General features: G+C 34.7%; 1 protein-coding gene across 1 annotated transcript in view; it reads left to right on the top strand.

Moving 5' to 3' along the window:
- Positions 1–27707, top strand: part of CRPPA (CDP-L-ribitol pyrophosphorylase A) — a gene marked incomplete at its 3' end in the record, with an annotated part of 125786 nt that overhangs the window by 65175 nt on the left and 32904 nt on the right. Inside the window, exons 6-9 of the mRNA XM_081996361.1 lie at positions 2361–2458; positions 7746–7835; positions 8532–8624; positions 13119–13247. Of these exons, the coding sequence (XP_081852487.1) occupies positions 2361–2458; positions 7746–7835; positions 8532–8624; positions 13119–13247 (410 nt within the window). The remainder of the gene's footprint in view (positions 1–2360; positions 2459–7745; positions 7836–8531; positions 8625–13118; positions 13248–27707) is intronic.

A 27707-nucleotide genomic window follows, 5' to 3' on the forward strand; every position in this document is an offset into this window, starting at 1 on the left:
TGGCCACTTGAAACAGTTGTGATTTAAATGGAAATTGAGTTTTAAACCTCAGCTAGAACAGAACTGTTGCTTTGCTATGATGATTTTATAAACGATGATTTCTCAGACTTCCTTCCTTCATTTTTCTTGATAATTTAAAAGCATGCAGCATCTTTTCAATGTTTATATTATCATTACTTTAATTTTTTCATTCTTTACTAATACAATTTTCCCCTATAACATTACATTGTTCCTCCAGATTAAAAATACATTTTTCCCCCCCTTCATTTTTGCTTTTTTCTTTATTAAATTCAACCTGAAAACCTTCGTTGCTTTTTTGGTAGTCATCTCTCCTTTCTCATTTACATTGCAGGAAGTTGGAGGTTTAAGGGGGCTGGGGAGAGGATTGAGATGAGCTTTTATAGTTGCAGTCTTTGAGCAGCCTCTTGTGAGGTTACTTTTGACACTTGCTGTTGATAACTGACTTCTTTTTAAAAAGAACTGTCTAAGCGTAAGTTATGGTGCCTTTTTGGATTCCACAGCCTTCTTCCACATGTGGATTTTTGTAATGGCTCCAATCTGACCTTCTTCATTAAATTACTTAGTTCAATAGAATCTGAGTTCTTGAAATCTGATATGCCAGTCTGGTTTATGATGTACATCTATCTTGTATCTGCATTCCATGTACAGTACTAAATTCAAGTGGCTCTTGCTCTGATTTCAATCTACCCACCGGTTTCTTTCTGCTGATAAGAAATTAATTCAATATGGTTTCCCATTGACCCATTTTTTTAAACTGTAAAGTTATTCTGTATTAAGTAGAAGCCAACTTTGATGCATGTTCAGTATATTTTTTTGCCCAGTGAATCTATGGGAAGATAATTTCTCCCACAGTTGTGGTATCCTGTGATTTCCAGTCCTGTGAGAACTGGCCATGCATTTTTTTAATTCTCGCTTTCATCTGGTTGTGATGGTTTATAAGCAGATGTTTATTGTTCTCTCTCTTTCTTCCCCGCTCCCCATTCTTGCTAACTTAATACAAAGCCGGTTGCTACCACTATTTTCCTTGTCATGTTATAAATATTGGACACAATAAATGCCCATGATTCATAAAATCATTATAATTATATTTTGGGATCCTTGGTGGTTAATTTGCTTTTCCTGCTCACAAAAAAATTGTTTAAAAATCACAAGTCACTTTCCAGTACTGTTAACTGTGCAGCAGCTTTAAAATTAATTTTCAGGTCTCTATGTCTATTTTTTTAAAGAAGTCTTTGAGTTTACAATAGAAAGTGAGATGTTTTCTTAAGTAATGCATCTGATTGAACTTATTGTGTGGTATGTAATTATAAAAAAATCTTTCCACATGCAACAAATATGTATCTTTATATTCAGGCTTGTTTGAAGAGCAGTTAGGCCATATTTTTATAATTTCTTTTATGTCTTTCACTACTAATTTATTTTGTGGTGGTGTTTGGTATATTTCTGTCCCTGAAGTTTCATTGAAGTCTGCTTTAAACACAACTAGACTTTACATTTATGAAATTTCTAGCTGTTTATGGAATGGCTCCCCCAAAGACATTAGAAATCTTATGTTTTGGTCGGCATATTAATTCAACATCTGAAGGATAAAGTCCTGAATTAGAAGTGAGAGATACAGACTTGAATTATTTTTATTTCTCTGCTTAAAGAAAGGAAAATGCTCATTGAATCTTGAAACTTTAGTCAATAACAAGAGAAAATAGTAGTTTTCTGAATATTTGCTTTATGGAGCAGATCAGGCAATAACTTGAAACTATTGTTCTTGGTATCAACAAAATATTATATTTTTTCCCCCACCAGTAAAAGATCTAAGTTCCCCATACCAAGATCTTTGTCACTGACTGCAACTTTTTTGATACTGAGGTGAACAGTTATATCTGCTGTCTCCCTGTATCTTCAATAGAAATTTTTGGGGGGCTATTATGTGGTATGTATTGTTGGGAAGAGGATTTATGCTATCTCCTGTTGTGTTTTTTTTTTTTTCTTTTCTCAGTAATGCTGACACTGCATTAGATGATTTGTTGAAGTGATAAGTGGTATGAATTTTTCAAAAAGTTGTTTTCTTGGTTGTCATCTAGTGTCAGTAATGAGGACCTGTTCATAGAAGCTCCTTATTTAAATGGGCTTTGGGGACAGGCTTTATGTGAGGTTTTCACATTGTACAAAATTGTATAAATTATAATATGAATTTTATATTTGAGATGTTATATAAATTATGTAGTTATATTAACTGTGCCTTGAAATCTTAAAATTAAATTTACAGCTGTTGAAAAGGTTCTGTTAAGAGACAGATTGATTTATCTTTGCATGAAGTACTAAGGTTTTTTTCTTGATCACAGACAACCTATCACAAGAAGTTTGTGTAATTACCGATGTGAATGAAGCCATTGCAAGTGTAGGTTTTCTCCTTCACGAATCTCTGAAAAGCCAAATAAAAGTAAGTACCACTCTATGGCTCTAAACTGTATGATTAATTTAATGTTTCTGGTTGTTACAACCCTTAAGAAACGGTCTAAATAATGTGAATACAGAAACTGAGACCTCCTGTTTCACTGAAGTATTTATTACAAGGGATTAACACCAGGTGTGGATGTTACCAAAAAAGAAGCATCTTCTGCCCAATTATGCTGTAGAGGGGGGTCTTACAGATCCTCTTAAAATGTATATATTAGATTAGAGGAGAAATTGGATCCAGACATCAGAGAGGCCATTTTCTTTAGATTTTATGAAATCAGTAAGGCCAAATTGTTACAAATATGTTACAGAGGAAATGCTTTGTTACTTTGAAGTCTAAATTAAAGTCTGAAGTAATTAAAGGGTAAGCTGTATTCCTGCAGAGCTGTGAATGCAAAGTCAAATTAATCAGCTTTTTTGCAGCGAGGTAGGGATACATTTCACTCATAGGAATGCTCATTGAAGCCTTTGCTCTAGCATATTGATGGAATTTTCTACTGGCATTTAACTGTCTTCCTTTTTCATTATTCCTAGTCATAGAACTATCACATATTTTAATTTTCCCAAGGGTGATTAACATTTGGTAATTGCTTAAATCTTGGTTTGATCTTGGGGTGATCCTTAATTATATCTTATGTGATGATATCACATCTTTCTATTACCCAGAGAAACAGATGGGGCATAGCTGTTAAAAAATACAGGTTTCCTGATTTGCATAATGTTACTTCTGTTATCGTTTTATTCATGTCTGTTGATCTTCTGCATTTTGTGCTTAGATAATAGTAGGATGTTCTTTTGTAGCAAACTATATTGCTATTTTATATCTAGAAATGTCATTTGACATTGTACTTAAGAGTTTTTGTTTGGAAAGACTTGTATTTAGTATGGAAAATCATGCTTTATATCTGTTAAATATCTACATTTAGAAGTGCAAAACATTATTAGGGTTGAACAAGATTTTTTATTGTCTGAACAGCTGTATAATGAAGGAGAATCACAGAATCATTAAGGCTGGAAAAGACTTTTAAGATCATGAAGTCCAACCATCAGCCCAACACCACTGTATGTTTCCATTTCACTGATACCAGATCCATTGCTACTTTTCCTTTTTTTTTTTTTTAAACTATTCTGCAATTACTAGGAAGACATCATTTACCCATATAAGAAAATAAGTCAACACTTAAAGTAGTACATATCTATATCTATATATTATATTTACATATAACACTTGCATCATACCATGAGAAACACTTCCAAGCCAGTAAGAAAAGTCAAAGAATGTGTTGTGTTTGATCAGCCACCACTGTGACTCCAACCCCAAATCAGACTGGCACCAAAACTAGTTAAAATTTATGACGTTTCCAAATTTTCATTGCAAAAACAGCTAATTGTTGGGTTGTTCAGGCACCTGAACCTGTGGCGCATTTGAATAAAACACACGTAAAATGACCACAAACAAGGTAATGATGGCGTAAAATGAAGGGTTTCCTACTGATATGGGACTGAATTTTTTGTGATGGCTCTATTAAAGCAGTTTATTTAGTTGAAGATTTCTACCACCGTTCCTCTTTTTTGATCCTTGTTGTCCTTCCTCATTGTCGTGGTTTAGCCCCAGCCAGCAATTAAGCACCACGCAGCCGCTCGCTCACTCCCCCACGGTGGCACGGGGGAGAGAATTGGAAGAGTAAAAGTGAGGAAACTCATGGTTTGAGATAAAGACAGTTTAATAAGTAAAGCAAAAGCCGCGCACGCAAGCAAAGCAAAACAAGGAATTTGTTCACTACTCCCCATGGGCAGGCAGGTGTTCAGCCATCTCCAGGGAAGCAGGGCTCCGTCACGCGTAATGGTTTCTTGGGAAGACAGACGCCATAACTCCGAACGTCCCTCCACCCCTTCCTTCTTCTTTGTCCCAGCTTTATATACTGAGCATGACGTTATATGGTATGGAATATCTCTTTGGCCAGCCTGGGTCAGCTGTCCCAGCTGTGTCCCCTCCCAGCTTCCCGTGCACCCCCAGCCTGCTCGCTGCAGGCCAGCATGAGAAGCTGGACTGTCCTTGAGTACTTAGCAACAACTCAAAACATCAGCACCTTATCAACATTTTCTCATCCCAAATCCAAAACATAGCCTCACGCTAGCTTCTATGAAGAAAATTAACTCTACCCTGGCTGAAACCAGGACACTCATAATGAAGTCGATTGATTGTTAAATTTCTCTTCAACACTTTCAAAACATTCCTGCAAAGTGACACCTGCTAAAGAACTCAGCAATGCCTTGTATTGTTCCTTGAGACATCCTTAGTCATTCATTTTATGAACCATTAGATTGAAAATCTATAAAAACTAATATTTATGTATTGAGTGTCTTGTTTCTAAACAGTAAAATCTCTAAGAGTTATTTTATAAGATTACCAATATACAGATCTTCTAAATTTGAAGCACCTTTGAAAGAATATATGCACTGACCTGTGATTTCTCAAGTGAAGCGCAGTAGCCTTGTGAGAGAGAGGCTTGACTGTGTACAGAGTGATAATTATTTTAAGCAAGTTAAACATACCACACTGAAAACTGGACCTTTTTGAAGGGCTAATTGGAGGGTAATTGATCTAAATAAGACACCCATTGGGAATCATTCAGTAGAGTATGTATTATCTGAAATTTAAACTAACTGTGGTCAGTATTTTAACATTTTGGATAGTTTTGACACTAGTTCTTAGTAGCAGCCATATTTACTTTTAAGATATTTGTTAATTTCTAGATGCATCCTTAAAGAACCCTTAAAGAAGAATTAAAAAGAAATTTTGTTAGAGGGATTTCTGAGAGAGACTACAATAACATAATGCCAATAACAGGGGAAAAAAGACAACGGTTATTGCTTGCAAAGTACTTTAAGAGTAAGTATTTTAATGAGTGTCACTGTAAAAACTGTATAACTAATAAATGAATGTTTTACAGAAGATACCTTACTGTGAAAGACATAAGTTGAGTCTTTCCTTAAGTTTGTTATTTAGCCCTTTCCTTTGAAGCAAGCAAACCTAAATGGGGACTGAAAGTGTTTTCTTTTGTGACTGTAAATCATGTACTCATGCTTATTCAGTGACTAGGTGCTCCTGTCACATGAAATGTAATCAACTGGATGAAGTTCTGTGTTATTTATGTGACTGAATAAATATCCACATGCAGTATATAAGAATATTTGGTTGTTTTCAATTAGGAAATGAACTAGTGTTTCACTAGTAGAAAGTCACTGATTTCGTAATCATTGCTTTGTCCATCTGTTGGATTGCTATTTAATTGTGATTTTAAATTTGAGATAATTTAACTAACTTTTACAGATTCTCAGTGTCCTGGTATTATCTTTTAATTTTATGAAAGTGGATATTGACTAAAATTGAAACCTCAGCACAGGGCATCTGATAAGTAGAAAAACTTCAAAGAAAACGTATTTTTTTATTCCTCTGTTCATGTTCATAAAAACTTACCATCCTTGCTTCTTTACACTAGCTGAACATAAATTGCTACAATGACTAGAAGTGATTAAGCAAATCCATATACTTTTTTCTATTTAAACATTAAAACATTGTGACAAACACTTTTTACTGAGGTGGTATTTTTAGGTAATTTTTGCTCTCTCAAGTAGCTGATAACTTTGATTAATTTGAATTTAAAAATTACTTTTGCATAGGATACTAACCTGCCAAATAGAATAAGAATTCATTTTAGTTAATTGATGATGACTTGAAGCTTCTACTTAGGCAGCTGTGCTTACTTTTCCAAGAGAGAAATCTCTTAATTTTTGGTGGATAATATGGCTGTAAAACAAAGGCTCACTGTACTGCTTTATCAAATTGTTCAAGTTAAACCAAAACTCTGGTACATTAAATTAATTTTTAAATGTTCAGGAATACTTAAGCATCATGTATTGTAATATCTCAAGGAAAAAGAAAGTAGGCCTTCTCCCTTGAGTCATGTTCCATTTACCTTCTGAAAAGACTGTGGCATTCAGTCTGCTCCTGTTCATCTAAGTATCTGCAAGGCTGTAAAGGTACTGGGGATTTCTCATTTTACTTCTGCAGAAGTTCAAACCAGGAGAGCCCTGGAGTATTGCATTTTTAAAGTATTTTAAGTAATACTTGCCTTCTGTGATTTTTTTTTTTTTTTAAATCTCTAAAATATTAAATGTTAACTATCTGAGGTTGTGTTATCAAATTTTCAGCCCAAAATGTTTCTAAAATCTTTAGTGTATAAATATCAACTTTTGGGTTTCAAACTACCTTCCTTTGCAAACAAGTTAGCTCCCCAAGTATTAAAAAAATAAACAAATACAGCTTTAGATAACAGCACAAAGCCTTCTTAAATGTTGTATTTGGTACTTCTGTTGGATTGTGGATTAAGTGACATTTCTAGGGAACACAGACAGTGTATTGCTTCTGTTGTTTGCTGCTGTATATAATATGTCTTCTGGGCAGAAATAAAGCTCATTTGAACAGTGAAACAGTGAGGTTTAATAGAAGCAACATTAAGATTTTTTTCTGACTTATTTTCAAATCTTTTTATTGGCTTCAAAGTATTATCTTCTTGTAGGGAACAAATTCGCCTTCCATGACCTGGTTTGCTGTTTTACTTAAGGCAATCCTGAAGCTGAAAATGTAGTAGAATCTACCTTTTATTTTAATTAGGATAATACAATTTCTTAGCTGGTGTTAAAGGTTGTGAAATAAGTATGTCTGTGATTGAGACAGCATTTTGAAGTATTCATTGAGGAAATTATTTTCAGGAGAAATTCTAAATGAGTCTTGTCATACGCAGAATCCTAGAATACCTGTGCACCTGGTGTTTCATATGTACTTCTTAATTTATTTAATTTTTAGTTGCATGAAGATTAAAATATATATGTATTTGAGTATTATAGAGATTTTCTCAGAATTAGAGGTCTAAAATAATTAGGTTGTCTTGGTCCTATGAACAGTGCTTTCATCTCTGGGAACAGTTGAACATCCTAATGCAGGCAGCAGCACTAGTGTCTGATACTTCCAGGGCTGTTTCTGGAATGGCCCCCTCCAGCAAAAACTTACAGAAAAATCTGCAGACTGTTGGATTCCTGTTGAGTCACCTAAAAATTTGAGCAATTTTTAATTCTCCTGGTGGAAATAGTATTTGCCAGTTTTAAATAATTTGAATGAACAAAATCTGCCATAATGGTGCAAGCTGTAGCAGATAGTTAAGGCTGAAGTCAGATTTGTGACATAGTAATTTACTTTTTTTTTTCAGGTCGAAGCTGTATCAGTATCTCTAAGCAAAAATGATAGCCATCTACAAAACATATTTTCAGGACAGTGCTACAATTTTGTTTGCGTAAATGTAAGTAGTAAGGATGCATACTTTTAGTTTTGCACATACACTTATTAGTCATGGTAAATAATAATTACATATTTGAATAATAAATTGCTTGTTATTTCTATCCCTTTGGTGTATCCATTCTGACATTTGGTGTTTCTGATGTGCACCAAACTAGACAGTTGAGATACTGGTCCGTTCTTTCTCTCCTGCTTCTGCACTTCCATCGGTATGTTCTTAAACCAGCCATGAATTCTTGAACAAGAGGGATACAACTGAAAGTAGCTTGAAATTTCCTTTCATAGATATTGTATCGAAGTGAATTGTCTCAAGAAGAGGTATGTCATATGTGCCGTCATCTAACTGTGCATTGCTACCATGGCCTAAATTAGTGTTTCCAATTTTGCATGCCATGTAATCTGTATTTGGGTCCCTATATGGGAACAGGAAGGTTTTAGATAAACCATATCTGACATCAGTCATGACCCTTAAGCTTGTTATATTTCTAGAGGGTAATATTATTAATCTCATTTTATTTTCGAGCAGCTATAACTTCACCAGACAAAAGTGTTACAGATATATTAAAGCCAACCAACCCAAAACCCCCAAAACCAAAACTGTGATGTATCTTTTTTTGGTAAATAACAGATCTTTGAATTCCATTTTTATGAAATCATTGTTTAATGTTTTCAGTAATTTTAAACATTTATTTTCATTTAGGATAAAAAGTTTGCCGTTCAAGAAACCCAGCAACTAGTGGATGTGTTGGAAAAATCAAATATGCCTCTCTTATATCCAGTTGTCCTTATCTTGGTAGGTAACGCCTGTAAGTTACTGTAGAAAACATCTAATGAAATATTTTAAAATGTTAGACTAGGTTTAAACTGCTGCTAGCTCTGAATGAAATTGTAAATTTTAACTGTAATTCGGGCTGTAAAGAGCATCATTTGCACTTCAGCACATGTACTACATGCTGTTAGGAAATAAACCAACACTAGCAAATGACAATTTATTAGTTATATATTCTGTGAGAGACTCATTGTGGCTAGTCATATTGAACTGTTAACTCCTGCTTTGCTGTTGTGCTCCATCTCTGCTTGGGATGCTGCAAGTGATGTACTCTGCTTGAATGCTTAGTCGAAACAGAATTAAGTGGCTTTATTTTTTACTATGCTGTGTGGTTTATTCAAAGTTTTAAAATTATTGTTGCTTTTCTGGTTCAACTATTAAAAATTAACTTTAAAGTATTTGCAATATAACTTTAATACATACTTTACTTATTGAGATATTATAAGACTGAAAAAACTATTCTGGTATGTGGCAAGAGTTTTAAAGTGTATTTTTGGCTGAAATTCTCATTATTTGACTATTTCTGCTAGAATAATTAAACAGTTCATGTGGACAACAGGTGTACATTACTTTTATTTTACTCAGACTGTTAAAAAGGAGAAAATGTGAGTAGATTTGAAAGTCTCTGTGCAGTGTAACCAGATTGAATTTTTTATGTCATTACATTTTCTGGCTTAATAGGTAGGGATGAGAAGTATTGGGTGGAATGAGTGTCATTAATGCCATATGTCACAAGGAATGTGTCTCTGGACTACATTTATTATACTCGCCAGCAATAACACGAGATAATATGTTGTGATTTTAAAATGTGATTCCATATATGAAACTCTGGAAAAAGGAATAAATAGTTATTTCACATGGGGCCTGAATAGTTTCTGAATTGCATGGTCTAGTGATCTGGAGGTGAAACTAAGCATTTACTTCTCAATTTTAAACTTAATCTGAAATTTAAGTGATGAATTACTGATCTAAGTAGTAAATGAGTTATCCTGAAGATCAATTACTTTTACAAATGAAAAGTTACATCATTAGTTATTGTATGCTGTTGTCTTGGAGTGAGCTACTGCGATTCTATTGTCTTAGAGTGAGTTACTGTGAGTCTATTATCATCATTATTTAGCACTATTTCTAGACTGTCTTTTTTTTGTGATCCTGTTTCTGAGGAAGTCCAGAGTAGAGCTTTAATTTTAATTTCGAAGATAAATTACGTCTGCCTTTGATCATCAGAGCAATGACATGCCTCCAATTCTGCTGCCCATTTACAAAGCTACTGGATGTGCAGAATGCTTTTTTCTGGACTGAGGAAGTATTCATTAGTCCTTTATCAAGACTATAAAAGACCATTTCTGTCTGCGTTAAATTTTGGGGGTCTGCAGATGAAGTTGGAATTGTTAATGGACTAGGCAATACTAGGTGTCCCTGCTCATTGCAGGGGGGTTGGACTAGATGACCCTTAAAGGTCCCTTTCAACACAAACTCTTCTATGATTCTACGGTGTTGAAAAGAATGCTTATTTTGTGCCCGACTCATAGCTTATCTCTACTCTGGACTTTGAATTAAGTGGTTTTTTTAGTGTGACACACAGAATGTGAGAGCTTTGTTTTAATAATTGTAGCTCTAAGTAAGACTTAATATTTCCTGAGAAATAGGTATGAATGCAAATACAGGTTCACCATGAAACTCAGGTTTTGTCTCTAAGATACTAGATCGTAGTATCCAGCAAGTCGTCATAGAGTCCAGCACCATTTTTAATGAAGCTGTACTTGCTTGAGCAGCCTGCAGCATGCACAAATTATTTAGGTGGACACTTTTTAAAATAGCCTCAGGAGAAAATGATACATTTAATCCCTTTACTGTACTCCAGATCTATCAGTTGTTCCTGACAACCACTTGAAACTTCCCAAAACTAGACAGTGGGAGAAAAGTCTCATGACTAGGTGGAAGCAGTTGCTAACATTTAAAACACAGACACACATATATTTGTTGAAAGGATCTTTAAAAAATGAAGTACCCTGACTATAAAAAGGCATTTTATGCTACACTGTCAAATTTTATGGAGTTGCCACACTATCTTCTACAAATACAAGAAGGAACAAATAGGAGGACTGGAAAGTATGTTTTAAATGACTAAAGAATTAGCTAAAAAAAAAATCATTGTCTCGTATTAATCACTGGGAACTATTTAAGGCCTTTAAACTTCTGATCCCTAAAACCCATTACAGATGGTGTGGCTGGAGGATAGAAACTTCCTTCAGCAGTCTTTAATTAAATTCAATGTTGGGTGTCCTCTTTGCTATATACTTTGTTTAACATAAAATTACAATGCCTTGTTAGTGAAAGGTCCTGTAAGATACTTTCTTTTGTTGTAAAAAGGCACATTAACATTTCTCAGGCAAATGTGACTTAAATGTCATCATATTGCTTAAAATTCTAAATGCATAGGTTTTAGGTACTAGCTGTATGGGAAACATTATTCTTTTCTACTCTCAAAAGTGAAACTGTTCCTGGTAGTGAAGAATTGAAAGGATAAATAAGAGCAGCTAACTTCTTCCATTCTAACCTCATAGTGAGGAACGGCCTAATATAGACTTTTGTGTAATTGGAAAGTTCTCGTCTCTTCTTCGGTTTCAGGACACATGCAACTTTTTTGTAACAATCTGATAATTAAGAGATTCAGTTTTATTTTTCCTTCCGATGTTCAGCTTCTTTAGTTGTAAAAATGGCAGGTGTTATTATTGTGCCAGATTGTCTGTTTAACCAGCCTGGGAAAAATTATCCAAGTAAAAGGATGAGCTTGCACTGGACGTGATGTGTTCTGTCCCCATTCCCACCTATAAATTGCCACAGATTTCAAAATCTATCCTTTATCCTGGTGCCTGACTGGAGTTTTTTGTGGCGTCCCTAAGCTGAAGCAGCAATTGGGCTACTGTATCCGGACATAGCAGAAAAGGGAAGATTAATGTTACGAGAGAAACAGGAAGCACAGATGTAAACTTCATGCAATTATTTGTCTGCATCAAACCAGTATCCTCCAACTCTGCTATAACCAGAAGAATCATTTTCTTAAACTGACATTACTTTTCTGAGTAATACATGTTTGCATTTGTAGATGCTATGAATGGGTATAATTTTTATTTTGTTATTATTACTTTGGGTTAGAAAGAAAGGAATGCTAATACTTCAGCTCTGTAGTTGCCATTATTTGCATTTCAGTATAAAACTAAGTTTGAGAAAAATCTCTGTGAAACACGTTAATAGTAAGTAGGTGTTAGGCAGTGTTCTATCAAAATAATAGGTTTTTTTAATCTCTTGTAAATAGCTGTAAATGAGCAGTGCTTAGCCTTGTTTTGGGTAAAAAAATAACAATAATGAGTGTTTTGAAAATTAATCTCTGCCTGTGTAGTAGAAGACAATAGCTTTGCTCCTGGTGAATATGCACTTAGACAGTAAACAGCTTTTTAAAATGTGTTGCAAGGGAAAATTAGTAAGAAGCTATTATCTGTCAGGATAAATTGAACGTAAGATACAATGGGAACTTGAAATAATTTTCCCAAGCGCAGATCTCTGAGGCTACCTCTATGCTGCTACCTCTCTGTAGTACTTACAGATAAGTTTTATATTGGAGTAATTCATCCAGAAAAATATTTTCTCTTTCTTTTAAGGGGAAAGGTATTTCTGCTATTAATAGATGCTGAAACTTTCTACGTACCAATCATCATCCTTAATTTTGATTTCTACAGTTAATAGAAATTTTGTGAAGTAAACTGATTAAATTGTGGAAGACATAAGCCTTGGGAAAGGATTGAGCTGGTTGATACCTCCCTGGAGATACCAGTTCAGGTCCTGTAAGACCCACCATGTTTGTGCAGCATCCCTGCTGGATGAAAGATGTGCCTTTCCCTGCCCAGGAGCTCAGGATAGTCATATCCCTACCTTCTTTTGAAGTTGTTTCTGCTTTTTAAACTTAGTGTTATCTTGAAATTAATCCAATTTAGGCAACTAATATACTATGCTGGAAAGCTAGTAAATTCAAAATAAATCTTTAAAGAATGCAGTTCCATTTTGCAAGCATTTAAGATACTTAAGAAAAACATCTGAGTTTCTCTAGTATCCCGAGAGTAAAAAAAAAAAAATATTTTGTGAAAGTTAGATCTTAGAAAATAATGTTTTTTTGTTTTCTGATTTAATTAAATATTTTTAATATGCAGTAAGAACATTTTGTTCTGATGTATTCTGGTGTATTGGTTTCACTGTGCTTTGAAAAGAAATAATGTTCATGTCACTAAGTATAGTGGAATTCAATAGTAATAGAAGCTAACTAAGAAAAAACTTTGTTAGCCTGTATTTTTAGATGTGCTTAACACATAAAAATGAGGTACTAAAAACTGTCAGTCTAAAATAACAAATGATGGAAGAAGTGGAATTTTGTTTTGTTTTTTCTTATTTGTTCCTTCGCAGGTGCACTTGGATATTTCAGAAAATATTTCTTTCAGCATTCTGATGGAAGAACTAACTAGGATCAAGAAATTTGCAAGGGAAGTGAAAAAGAAAAATATTTTGGTGTATAGTCTCCTTATCCAATATAAGGTATGTAATTCTTTTTCTATGTGCGAGTTGTCTTCTTTTGTGATTTATATGATTAATGACAGAATCCTCATTTAAAACAAAATCAAAGAGAAATAAATATGACTTAAAAGATTTTTTGGGGAAGAGTCTTGTCTGTTCTTGTTCAAAATTCAGAAGAGCCTGTAGTTATAGGCAAAAATGTAAGCATTTTGATTAGAGAGGAAGAAATGGTAAACATTTTTTAGAAGCACATGAAAATGTCAGGGCCCTTTTTCTTTTTGCTTTTCTGCTTTGAAACTTGCTTTTTGCAGCGTTAAGAAAGTGAAAAATAGTAAAAGGTACATTTGATCAGCGGTTCTGCAGAATTTTACATTCCTCATCAAAACAGTGTGTGGTATTCAGATGCCAGAAAGGTCATGGCATATAGGTGTTGAAACAGTGTCCATGTCTGCAATAGCAGCAAATTGCCTCAGCTGGAGGCAAAAAGGGTTAGCAACTCCAGCATCCTTTGTACTCACAAAAGCTATTTCAAAGAAACTGTTTTGCCTGGGAAACATGTTCTGCCAACCAGAAAAGTGGGCTGTCTTGCCTCCAGTCCAGATACAGTCTTTGCAGCTTCTTAACTTAGTTAACAGTGAAGGAAGAAGTAAGTTAGATATTCAGTGGAAATTTTAATAAAGAAGAATAAATGTAATCTCAACTGATTATTTTTTTTAGGTTGAGTTAGGTGTTTGTACTTACATATGATTGATTAAACATGGCTCTAGTTATATATCTTTTTCTGGAATACCAAAGTCTTGATTTTTCCCTCCAAATTCTGTGGCTTTATCAAGAGCTATGAGTATCAACATCTAAACAGTTTATGCCAACAGAATATGAATAATGCTAGTACATTACGTTGTTTGTCTCTTGTTCATACAATGTACAAGAGCATACAACCATTTTCAGTCGCCTTTCCAGTACTATCAAACACCATTTTTTCCAGGGTGTTGAAACGTAGCTCTAAGAGGCACCTTATCATGGTAAAAAGTAACATTGCAAATATTGCTTTAGTGTAAGTTTTTTCCTGTTAAACTTTGGGTGTCTATACAATTTCATATGCAAATGGATCATATATACATCTGTGGATAACAACAGTAAAGCTGACTAGAAAAAGGGAATATCTTTTCTAATCTTCAGTGGATTTTTATGACCATGGCACCAAAACATTTTATCAATAAGAGGCATGTATAACAATGCTATAAGGGCTGAATGGAAATTCTTGATCCTTGTTGGTAAGAGAACTGCAGCAGAATGCTGCATCCATTTTTAGAAAATAAAAAAATAGAATGATTATGTAAGATCGCTGTGGGCAGAGTTGTCATTTATTAGCATGGAAAAAGTATTATATAGAGTAAAATAGTTTGCAAAGTAAGTAAACTGCTTCTAGTGACCTTTTTTTAAAATGGCTTTAAAACATGTCCTGCTCACAAAGACGGGGGTATAGTCCTGCGTTCCTGCTTGTCAGTGTTTTGTTAGATGGCTAACAAATAGGTTATACATATCATGTGTATATGTGTGATATATGTATCAAGTCGTCTTTTGGCTGCAGTTCTACAAAGAACGTAATTGTTTCGAGGTGAAGACCTAAGGAAAGACTTGACATATGAATCTAGAAATGATGTAACCAAAGCTTTATTGCTGGTCTGGGGGAGAGTGGCTGGCACACTGTGAATAAAAGCAATTTGTTAAGAGAAAAAACATCTTTAAAACAGTTTTGGTTTTTGTTTTTTTTTTTTTTAAATTCCAGACCATGATTTGAGAGTCACCAAGGTATTTTACTTAGTACAAACCATTAGTTAATAGGTGAGTCCATAGCTGAATTCCATGCTTGAGGATGGAAAGGTGAATTTCATACAGGCATGATGGGGGTCTGGAGGAAGTGGAAACACAAAAAGCACCTGCTACTGTAACGCAGGATACTCAGCCTATTGTCGCAATGACTTCTGTCAGTGTCCACTTTCCAGGAGTCCCTGAAAACTACAGTTTCTTTCAGGAAAAGAGTCATGACATGTTACTTCACAGAGCTTTCCTCTAGCTGACAGGTTTATATTATCAATACCAGACATGCATGCTTGACACACACATTTGCTAATTCAAAAACAGGTATAAAATGTAACGGATGAGGAGTTTATTGAGACACATGACCATGGTAATACTGGCGTGAAATTATTTTACATTTAGAAGGGTTATATAATGAAGTGGGTGTCATGATATAAAAGAATATGGGGGCACTCTTTAAGATTCTGCATTAGAAAAGTAAAGTTGTTGAGATAAATATTTTTTGAGATATATAATTGGTTTTTATGTTTTGGAAATGGAAGTGAAAAGCTTTTGGAACCTAGGAGGACATTTTTGACAGTATTGGAGGAGATGTGGAGCCCTAAAGAAAAGTCTAAGTCTTCCTTTTCATTTCTTAAATGCAGTGTTTATTTGGTGTTTAGAAAAAGATACCAAGTGTTTCTATGAATATTTGATACTCCAAGAAGCTAATCGGGAAGATTAAAGGAAAAGGCTTTATAGTGTGCTTTATAAATGACCTACTTTGTACCTTCCATTTGCTCAAAATGCATGCGATGTTCACAGCTTGTACACAAATAGTTATTTCTCTCATAAACATCATGCATGGAATACCAAATTGTTGATATTGATACAAAGATTGGATCCACTTCATAACAGCTGTAGTTTGCATCCTGAAAATACTGTTGATTTAAATTTCTTACGAACATATTTTTAAAGACGGTTCTTTTCTAAAACAGTTCTGCTATGTTAGAAATGGTTTATGTACTCAAAACACAGAGAGGAAAAGAGTATTCAGTAAATTCCAGAGTCTGAACTTGTGGAGTTAGCTTTTGAGAGTTTTTCAGATGAGTTGAAGGAAATAGCTGAGTAGCAAGGTAAATTAAAAATAGGGAGAAAAATCCAGTTTTTATGGAAGATATAACCAGCATATGTTGATGCCAATGTTAGTAAAATTCCAACCTTTTTGATTTAATGATTGCTTTACCTTGACAATAGCAATGCCTTGTATGTTATTACTGTATATCAGAGTAAGATTTTTTTTAATAGTAGTTAGTCTAGTAGGTTGTAATGCAGAACAGCCAATTCTGAATATTAGGAGGAAAATCTGTAAAAAGACGCCAAGTTATTGTTAAATAAACAAATTTTAATTAAAAGGGGTGTTAAGAATTGCTAAGAAACCAAACAATACAAAAGGTCATGTCAAGATATGCATTCATGCAGGACTTAATCTTAAAAGATTGGTTTATGTCATTCAAATGACAAGATTTGGGAGGGAACTTCAGCTGTATGTGGTGGTTACTTTTTGATCTGAGTTCTGAGCAATGGAATAATACTGAACTTGGGCCTTGATCTCACAAACACATGCATTATGGTCTTTGAACATATCCTAGGTAATTAATGGGTTTAATCTTAAATATGACAATCATGTTTTTTAATTTTTTCCCCTATTTCTCCCTTTTAAAATAATAATGTCTTATGATGGAATTACAAAAAATATTCAACATACATAGAAGAAAATATAAGCAGCATTTCCTAATATCGGAGTGCAAATTTAGAAACTTGTAAAAGTTGCAGTAATATAATCTTGGTCTAGAAATTTTAGTAATAACTTTGTTACTTTTCACAGGGAATAAAAAGGCACAATTATCATGCAAAATAAAGCATGCATGGATGGACATAGGAAGCCACAGAAAGCTTTAAAAATATGAAAGTAATACTAAAAAATCTTGGTTATAGAAATATATTAATTTTAAATAATCCTACTTCAGAGAGGCACTGACAGAATGCCGTATCAGAACAGCAAATATGTGCTAAGGCTTGCCTGGGGTAAAGGTGGCCCCAAATATTTATGCCTCTCAAACTGCTATTTGATTAAGATAAAGGAACTATTAAATGACAGCCAGAAAAATCACAACCCATAGACTAAAAAGAGACAAATGATGCAGTAGAATAATTGTTATGAAGCTGCTTGAAACTAAAAGGAAACTGAAATGTGGGTAATTTCTTATGCAAACATACTGGACATTTATTGTAGTCTTTAAGACTTTTTGAACACAAGAGGCCCATCTGCAGTGTGCTTGATGGCTCAAGAACGAGTGCTAAATGTGTTTTCTGTCTGACTTGGTAAACCAAAAAGGTAAAAGTTTACAGTTCCTTTTTCATAAAGATCCCTTAAAAATAGTATTATGTGCAGACATTATGGCAGTGATTCTCAAAATAGGGATCACAACCCCAGATGGGATCATCCAAGTAGAAAATCAGAATGTGGTTTGGCAACCAGTAGTGAGTTAATGAGCCTGACGGACAAATGAAGTAAAATCACAAACTAGAAGTTTGATAACTTGTTGAAAACAAATGAGCCATGCTATGGCCTACATAACCCCTGCATGCTTCCTAATTCATTTAATAATCAACATAGAATTGGTCAAATGATTGCAATCTGATCAGAATGATTGAGATGCTGGCTGGAGACCTCTGTCTTCTCAAGGTGACACTTTTTTTTAATTCAGGTGCAATGACATAACATTGGTTTATAGAATAAAATCTGGAATAATAATAGATAATAATATAATATAATAAATAGAATCTGGAAACCTACATCTATTCATAGAAGTCATTACTGTTTAGTATTTTCAAGAGCCAGAAACTGAATTTTTAAGTAGCGTAATCTTGCAGACTATTCACTCTTTCATCAGGGAAAATTGGGCAAATGAGTGATGAGCCAGAGTGATCTTGCTTGTACAGAGTGTGGGACAGAGAGGGAAACCAAATCCAGTTTGAAACTTTCTACGTGAGTAACCTCATAGAAATCAGCATCTGTAAGCTTATTAATACAAAGGCCTAGCAAGTCATTCACTAGTAAAACCAGAGATTGATATTTATGGAGGCTGGTCACTATTTCATCTTTAATTATTACTACTGTCTGTGATCAGTCATGACTGCATGTTTTGCAATAGGTAGAACTGACATGATGAAAAAGGCTTACAAACACTGACTTCTACAATAAAGCTACAAGTAACTCTTGATGGAATGTTCAGTGAATAAAATGTACAAAACGAGGCTCTATTAACTTGATACTCAAGAAATCAAACATAAAACTATCATTTTCCCTTGGGAATGGCTCACACAAAAATAGCAAGATCGCTTATAAAGGACAATTCTGAATGGGCCATATAGCCTTTTAATGCCCGCAAAAGATGGTAGTGTAATCTATGGAATAAAATGTTTATAGGTGATATTTTGCATATATCAATTTGCAAATCTTCAGTGTTTTCAGTAATATTTAGCTTATCGTCATATTTGAATATTGCAGTTGGGTGGAGATTATTTGAAGCAGATTCATTTGCTATGGTGAAAAAGATTATACTTTCATGGAGAAGAATCATTGTGCTCCATGAGTGTTTTCACACATACGAACAGTTGCAGATAAATTTCTGACCTTGATAGTTTTCTCTTTAATTTTGTTTAGAAATTGCCAACAGCTCATCATACATTCATATATGCTGTGTGAATGTGTGGACATCTTAACAGGCTTTGTTCAAAAAGTGTATGATCAAAAACATTGGTCCATCTCGTTGATTTGATCATCAGAATTCCTTGTCTGTGAGACTTGCTCACATGAAAGCACGTTTACAGGAACTTCTGAAAATAGCACAGTTTTTAAATATAGATTTAGTCATAGTATTTGTAACAACTGCCTGTTAGCACAACATATTTCTATAATTTTTACATGTTAGTATCAAAATTGTTGGAGAGTTCTCGTAGGGTTTTTGTCAATGTAATACTTATATTACTTAACTACAGAAAATCAGTTCTAAATTTAATCTTTGAAAGGCAGAAAGCTGAGTAGTTCCAAAGAAATACTTCTATGTGTGAATATTTTTTTTTGCTATGTAATATATACATAAATAATAAACCAGCTAGGTGGCTTTTTATTTTGAACTGAAATATGTATTACCAGCCTTCTGCATCTGTTTTGTACCATTCAAAGCATGTCAAGAAATTAAAAAAGGTCATGTCTCTGGAACATTAGTCAATTAAGAAATAAATTAATTCCAAGTTTACCGAAATGTTCATTAAACTTTGGGCTTTGAGTCAGGAAAGGCCATAAACGTTTGAGTGTTAAATTATTTAACACAAGACCTGGAAATCTCACTTTTTCTTGAAACGTTGTGGTGCGTACCATTGCGGGAAGCACAGCTGCTTGCCTGTACTGCTGCTGATTTTAGTAGATAGCCTGAAGCCTGGTAAACAAATTGCGATTGTTTTTCTTTTTTTTAAGAGTTTTAGTGTGTCTACTTTGAATGCATGCATATGTGCTCTTATATTTTCTTGCTCATTTTCTCTCACTGTCTTTCTCTGTTGTTCTCTTTCCCTTGCCTTTCCTTGTTTTCCCTCAAGTCTTCCTCCTCTCCTAGCCAAAACACGTAATAAATTAGTGTCTTTATTACAACTGTGCAACTTTAGTAAATGCACTCAAATGAAGCATTTCCACAAACTAACTTTGCACTGCAGTACCAAATTCCCAGTCTGAGGAAGATGAGCTTTTTAGAAAAATAATTGGTAACCTTTTGGGTTTTCATTAAATAACTGTATAGATTTTTATCAGAGAAATGTTGGAAAGTTGCTCAATTTGTCTCTGCTATTACAGCTTCTAGGAGTTTAATAAGCTGCACAGAAAATGATGAGATTCATGTTTTATTCCTTTTACACATGACCTTTTTAGACCTATTTCAGCTATTGAGCTTATAATTGGAGAAATCAGAGTTCTCCCATCACTTCGTCAGCCAAAATGATTAAGGCATGTAGACTTATCTTAAAATAAAATGGCCTTTAAACTTCCTTGCTTTTATAGCCTATTTCAGCTATTCTGGCAATCTTAGTCAATAAAGGTTGCCGGTTGTTTCTTTTGTGGATATTTTAATTGTATAAAATGTGTTACTCTAAAAATAGCTTAATAATATGGAGTGGGATTTTGGGGAATAAGTGGATTCAAACAGTGAAATGGCAAGCTTTCTAAGAGGAAAGGAACATATGTAATATACAATATAGCAACTTAGAGAAGTGTTATATGTATTAATAATGCTAGATACTTTAATATGATAGGGAATAAACATTGAATTGGAACCATTTGCAAAAACAAATACTATAAGCATCAAATCTGTGTTTCATCTTCAAATCTGTTAGCATGAGTTATTCTGACTTTTTTTTCCCACCTTATGAAAGCTTTGATGTTGACCTGCTATCTTTTCGTGGAAGCATATAAACATTTAAGATAAAAGGATTTTGACACAAAATTTCATTTGCAAGCAAAAAAACCCGCTTTTAACTTCTTCTGTCCATTGCTAGCTTGCCTAACAGAAACCTGTGAAGTCCATTGTATCTGTGGACAGTTACACTTTTGAATTGTTAGTGCTGTAATTCTCGGCTTAAAGCAATGCTTTACTAAGATGGACATCAAAAATTAGTCTTCTCGCCTTGCTTCCACGCTATACCCCAAAGGCGTCATTTAGCAGGTAACCAAAATACACACCTATAGTGTAGTGTACATCTGTTTTTCTGGCTTAGTTCTGAATACATGAAACAACAATAAAAAAGAAGCTTACTAAAATTATGTGTGCTTAAGAGGCATTTAGAAAATGTTACCAGCTTGCTGTTCTGTTAGTTACCTAATGATCTTTTGTGTTTTGGATGCACTTTCTTAGTGAAAAATATGGCTGAAATTTTTCACATAACTTTTTCAAGTTTCAATGTGACGTTTAGTTTTATAGCTGAAGTATTAAACAACTCTGAAAATAGGAGTTTTTGAAAAGGAGTCAGCTTGCTGGTAATATAGATATTGATCAGTATTTTACTGTAGAGTTGTCTTCTCTGAAAGATGTGTTCTCTGTTGCCTTACAGGTCTTATATTTAATCATATGGCAAAGATATGTAACATTACTGTGGAATTTATGATTTCTACAGGCAAAGATCAGTAATTTCTGCTCCATTAATTTACTTGTATCCAATAATAAAGCTATCGTTGTGCCTTAATATTTTTTTTACTGTGCTGTGCAACTTCCCTCTTCAACCATATAACTTCTTCAGTTTGTAGCACGTTTTCATCACTGTATTTGACCAGGAAAACTTATGAAGCCATTTTAACACAAGAAGAAATCCCCATCAAACTGTACGTTATTAGTAACTAAAACCATTGTGTGGCTTTTGCTGCAGTCCTCAAGGTATGGTAGCTCCTAAAATCTGTGCCATCAAATCTATATTGGGAGTATTAATTTCTACTTTCACCCTCTCCCACTCTTTACAAGGAGTAATCCAGCCCCAGGCTGACTTTGGGGGGATTTCTTTACAAGGGTTGGAAGCAGAGCTTGAGGTTTCTATATGGATTTGAGATACTAAGCCCCAAATCTTGTTTGTTGCTTATATCAGATTGTTCATATGAAAGTCATCCATTATGGAACATACCCAGTGCTGAAATATATAAAAATAGTATGTGATATTACACTTTATGGCAAAAGCCCTATAATGTCAAGAATGAAAAATGCCCTTTACTCCCCAGCCTGTGCATAGCCTTCAGGTCCCAATGAACTTTTAAAAATTATTTTGGAACATAGAAATAAAACATAACAGACATTTTGGATTGAAAATACTAGATAATTAATAACTTCTGTAGTTGTTTAAAATAAAGAGAATTATCTCAGCATAACTGATAGAACAATAGGAAATTATAAACCTGCTTTTGCTACTCTAGGTATTTCCCACTATGTATTTTCTGTTGTCTTCAAATGAGACTGCTTCTCATTTTGATTCTGGGTTTTGAGATGTGAATTAATGCAGCCCCCATCTACTTTCTTTTGTTATACGAGAGCTGTGTTTCTTGACTGCAGTATATTTTTTCTTTGAATGAAAGATGATGCATCCTTACGTAGTAAGATGAATGAGAACTTTCCTTTTCACACATTATTATTTCTGCAGCTAAGTAAGAATGCTTCTTTTAATACAACTAACAATACTCATATAACCTTTGTTACATTAAAAAATGTGGTTAAAAATTGCTAAAGCTATAGCATTAAGAAAACAGAACTGGAAGAGAGTGTCTGACACTGACTTGAGTCCCCTGCTTCCTAGTCTTGCATTCTTTTCATTTCCAAGCAATTGACTTTCATCAGTCAAGTCCTCTTCGAAAATGAGTTAGGTTTTTCTGCATCCCTCATTCTTACTGGAAGACCAGTTGTGTTTTATCTCTTTCTTCATCCACAGTACAGTCATATGCTTCTCAGACTTATTTTTATAGAGTAAAGAATTCAAACTTTTCCCTCCTCCCTTTGTGTGCTAGCCTGTCTATCCTAGTAGCTCCTTTGTGCACTTGAACCTTTTTGAGATTTGTACAACTATGTCACATACCCGTCTCATCTGGAAGTACCTATCCTGATACATCCCAGGTTTGGATTTCTTTGCTGGCATGGGCTTTATTATGCCACAATATATTACCATCAAAGATGACCATAATGGATCAGATCAGAAGTTTGTCTAGACCATTATCTTGTGTCCAACAGTAGCTGTAAGGAAATGCCGAGGAGAGAATCAGGTCAGGGCAAGTATATATGACACCCCTATTTTATTTAAGTTTATTGTTAACGTGTTTCCTGAGCCAGAGCTGTTTTCTATGGAAGTATTAGCCTGTAATAGATTTCTGTTCCATGCTCTTGCCGAGTGCCCTGAGGTGTATGTAAACTTTCAGTATCCACTGTGTCCCTTAACGAACAACTACATAGACTGGAAAACAAAGAGAGAGAGATGGTTCTTCACAAAATAATGTCCTAATCACAAGGTTTTGCTTCTGAGTAATAATGGTCTACTGAGATCCCATCATTTAAAATGTGAATTATTTCATATTCATTATACATGCATTATTTTATATTCATGTATATTAAATTGCATTTATCATTTTATTGCCTAGTTACTCAGTGGTCTTTCTGCATTTTGTTTCTGTCAGCCCTACCCTAATGAACGTTGTATCATAAGCAAACTCATATTATTGCTTACTCATTTTTCCAGTTCATTTATGAATGTGTTTAACAAGGTAGATCCTACACCTGATCCCACGTGAACTATGCAGGTTCTGCTCTGAGAACGGATCATTTACTCCTACCCTCTCCGCTGTCTTTTGGGCAAGTATTTATCCATGTCAAGACTTCCGTTTTAGGTTGTGGCACCTTAGTTTTCTTAAGAACCTTTGGTGAGGAATTTTCTTGAAAGTCTTGGAAATCCCAGTAAATTCAATCAACTGTCACCCACTCCTTTGAAGAAATCCAGTAAGATTGCAAAGTAAAACTTCAAAAGAAAGACACATTGACTCTACCATTATCTGTAACTTACTGTCCCCTCTTACTCTCTGGTATTTCAGTTTTTGTTAAATTGCCTGCTACAGGCTTAAGGATTTCTATCCTGTGGTTCTCTATCTTTCCATATTTTTTTTGTTTTAAATTGGCAATTACTACCACCCAGTCATGCCTACTAGGGCAGTTTTTGAACTAGAGATTATGCACCACTGTTTGGAGTTGAGCTTCAGAACTGTTGGTTGAATGCCATATAGTCCTGAGGATTTGTTACATTCCTCTCTAATTTCTTCCATACCTCTTCTACAGTTAACTGCAATTTTACAGGTTTTTTGGCTGTTAACAAAGAGGGGATCCAGCATGTGAACTTCCCCACACCAATTCAGAGAATTAATTTAGTTTCCCTTCAATAGCTGTGTCTTTCCTGAGTGCTCACTGTACACATTGATGTAGTTGGCCCTACAGACTCTCTGGCAGACTTCCTGCTTCTGATGTTTATGAGGAAAGATTTATGATTGCCTTTGATTCTTTTTTGCTAGTTGTTCCTCAAAATATTTTTTTTTTGTTTGCCTTACTGTGTTTTTGTATTTACTATGCCAAAATTTATTATTTTCTCTAGTTTTTCTATGTGGGCATGTCTCCACATTTTTGAAGGATGCCTTCTTGTTCGTACAGCCTCCCTTATCCTGCTCTTCAACCATACCACCCTCTTTCTGCCCTTACTTGAGCCTTCCCTCCAGGTTCCCCAGGCAGCATCCACTGGCTTTGTGCTTTCAATATGGTCACCCTTAGGAGCTTCCATGTTTCCTGTGAGGATTTAATTCTCTTAGCTGCTCATTTACCTTCTCTTTAACAAGTTTTCATCAATTTTTCATTATGTAGTTTTTATCTCTGTCCCTTTGTCATTTTATATTCCATATATGTAATCCAGGTTCTTTTCCTTAGCTTTAATCCGTTCTGTGATGGGTCTGTATTCTAAATTCAAAATATAATACAGAACATTGTTTCGTCTTGTGTTGGTTTGATTTCCTTACTCTCTCTTCCCCACCCCCTCATCTGCAATTTGTTCTGTCTTCTGTTTTCTCCCTTAGTCTGTGATGTTGCCCTCCTCTTTCTTGGCTTTTGATCCTGACTCAGAAGCCAGGATCTTCACTCTTTTTGTAGATCTAGCTGCATGACCTGATACTTGTTGCAAGATTTCTTAATATTTTGACCTGTTTCTTTTCTGTTTACTGAGACAGGAAACCTATCCTTCAGTTCAGTTTCTCTCCGTTATCTTTTTTCTTTCTGCTTTGTCTTTATTGTCCTATGTTTCTGTGGATCTTCCTGCTCCTATTGCGGCTCGTCACCCTGGATTTGCTATTCAGGAGATGTTTGCAAATTTTGTCTTTTCTGGACAGGCTTTTTTCCTGCTTTCTTCAGCTATGACCTCATGTCCTAGCTAAATCTTGCCTACCGAGGCTTCTAGCACAACATATTTCATGCATACTAACAATCTTTCAGGTTCAGTGTGTGATTCTTTTTACTATGTGAACATTGTTTTCATTTCCTGCATATCTCTGTCTTTATAGAGAAACAATGAAGGAACATTCTCATGCAAGCTCCCCTGATGTCTCTGAACACCTCCTAGCATACTCTCATGCCCTTGTCAGCCATGGTTTCTCATCTAGCCGTTTGCCTCATGTTATCTGTCCAGTTACTGCATTCAAAGGTGCAAATACACCCTTTCTCCTTCAACGTTCCTTACCTGCTTTCACACCAAGCAGCTCACAGACCTTGCTGCAAGCAGCCTCTAAACCAACCAACCACCAAGCAAGAGACAAGTAAGCAATTCACTTGCAGCCAATAAATACATATCGTTTTTCTTCACTGAGGATAAGGCCAGAACAATCTCTGAGTGCATTCTGCAGCTTGCTTCTGGTTGCTGAGAGCTATTTACTTTTTAACATTTAGAGATAACAGGAGCAAATCTTGTGGCAACTTCATCTCACTAATGTTAAGTCTCTAAACATTTCTGCTGGCTTTCATCTAAATATCTTTTGGAACATCTGAGTATGAAGATATATTCATATCTCAAGACAGTGTGAGATGCGTAGTGTTTGAAGTTAGATTAAACCATATTGTGAAAAGTCTCTTAAGATATGGAAATGCATGAATTTAGAATTAGTAGAGGTAGAAGAAGGTATTTTTTTATTTTATTAAAAAAAAATACTGTCATTCAGAGTAAGACATGTAGATCATAAGAGACCTCCATGGGTAGTGATTTTCATCTGAATTTTGTTGTGAAGTAATTTCTGAAAGTTGTTTTCCTATCGTATGCTTGGATTAAAAAAAGGTGGAAAATGTTACCATGCTAGGATTTCCAGCATTTGCAGTCTGAACTAATTATATTTTATTTTAAAACATTCTTTGAGCTGTTGTTTTCCTAAGCCAATTTTTATTCATCATCCTAAATAATATTTTAACTATAATCCGAGCCTTACAGTGTAATTTCCCACCAGCTCAGAAAAGTAATACTTTCTGTTGAGAGGCAGAGCCCATTACTTCACAATGTGCTTAAATAAATCTGCTTGATTTATAACTGTTTTGATCTCTGAAGTTTCCACCAAGCAGAATCTTTTAAAAAATGGGATTGTTTACATTTGAGTTTGATTCAACCTGTGTGGTACTGGCAGCAGCATGAATGCTCATTTTTGGCAGAGCCTCTGCCTTCAACTTTTTCCCTGACTCAGTTTTTCCATTCTTATGCAGATACACACTCAAATATGTCTCACTTGTGTATTTAATTCCAGTGTTCTGTGCTTAAATTTATCAGACCAGGTGTTGAATTTTGTAGGCAGAATTTTTAGCAAAACATCTGAGAGACAGAGGTAATGTATGATCTCTACTTAAACGACAGCAGTAAAATGAAGTATGCTTCGTAAGCCTGACTGCACACAAACTTTTATGTCCACTCCGTGAGCTGTGCAATTTTAGAATCTTCTTCCTGTCCTCTGAGATCTTTCATTATCCAAAATGAGGTAAAATTGGCTTCAGAGCTTTTCGTTTGACAAGATCAGCTATCGGTTCCATAGTTCGGCTTTTGATTTTTGTCCTCAAAGCATCCTCTGTGCTTGCAATGTTCAAGGCACAAAGATTAGCCTATGGAATTATGGAATAACTGTCATTACGAGCTCATGGAGTTTATGAACCAAAATTGTTGATGTTGTCAAAAGGGACAGCATGTGCTTTTTCCTCTGAAGTCAAGAGTAACCTTGCTCCCTCTTTTGATTCTGCTGTTGGAGGAAGCGAGGGTGTTAGTTCTTTCTGTAAAAGGTAAACTACCTCTTTCAAGGACCACCTGGTCTGAGTCGGGGTGAAGCTCCATTTCTTGTGCTGGCTCCTGGTCATGTGCACCTTTTCCTCATTCTGTTGATAAGAAATTTTAATTAAAATATTTTCCCTCCTCTTCTACTAGATGTATATGTTACATAGTGATGTAACTTTTGGAGGTTTAAGTCCTTGTGATGTAAGGTATGGGACAACTGGGCAAAACATGATGCAGTTACCCAGACTAGAGGTGAAAAGTCCTGAATTCTGTTTCTAAAAGTAGTGGCAGTACCTGAGGAGGAGTCTGTTCGGGCAGAAGAAAAACTGAAACAAATGTATTATGTTTCAAAGTTTGAATTTATTTCTTGACTTTTTGAAACCATCCATAAAATGCTCCAGATGCTTGTATTGGACAGGAATGTAACTGTTACTATGCTTCCTGACAAATAATTAACACACTGAAATGAATACAGTCTAAAATAATCATATTCCTGCAAAGAGATTGAAATATTGAGATTCAAATAAATGCATACTACTGCAAATAGACCTTGCTGATTTTGATTTTTCATAGTCTGTTCCATAGTGGTTGGTGTGAAGGATCTAGTTATCTTAAGATTTGAATGGAAATGGTTTCCAGTGAAAAGTTTTAATTCAGAGTGTTTTCAGATTGTGTAAGTGGAGCATACTATGTTCTAGATAAAATGTTTTATGCTGAAAACATTATTTAAGCATTATGTTATCCATCAGGAAAGAAAAAATTCTTAATAGTATTAGA

This window comes from Phaethon aethereus (genome assembly GCF_964289735.1).
Source record: "Phaethon aethereus genome assembly, chromosome: 2".
Classification (NCBI taxonomy): Eukaryota; Metazoa; Chordata; class Aves; order Phaethontiformes; family Phaethontidae; genus Phaethon; species Phaethon aethereus.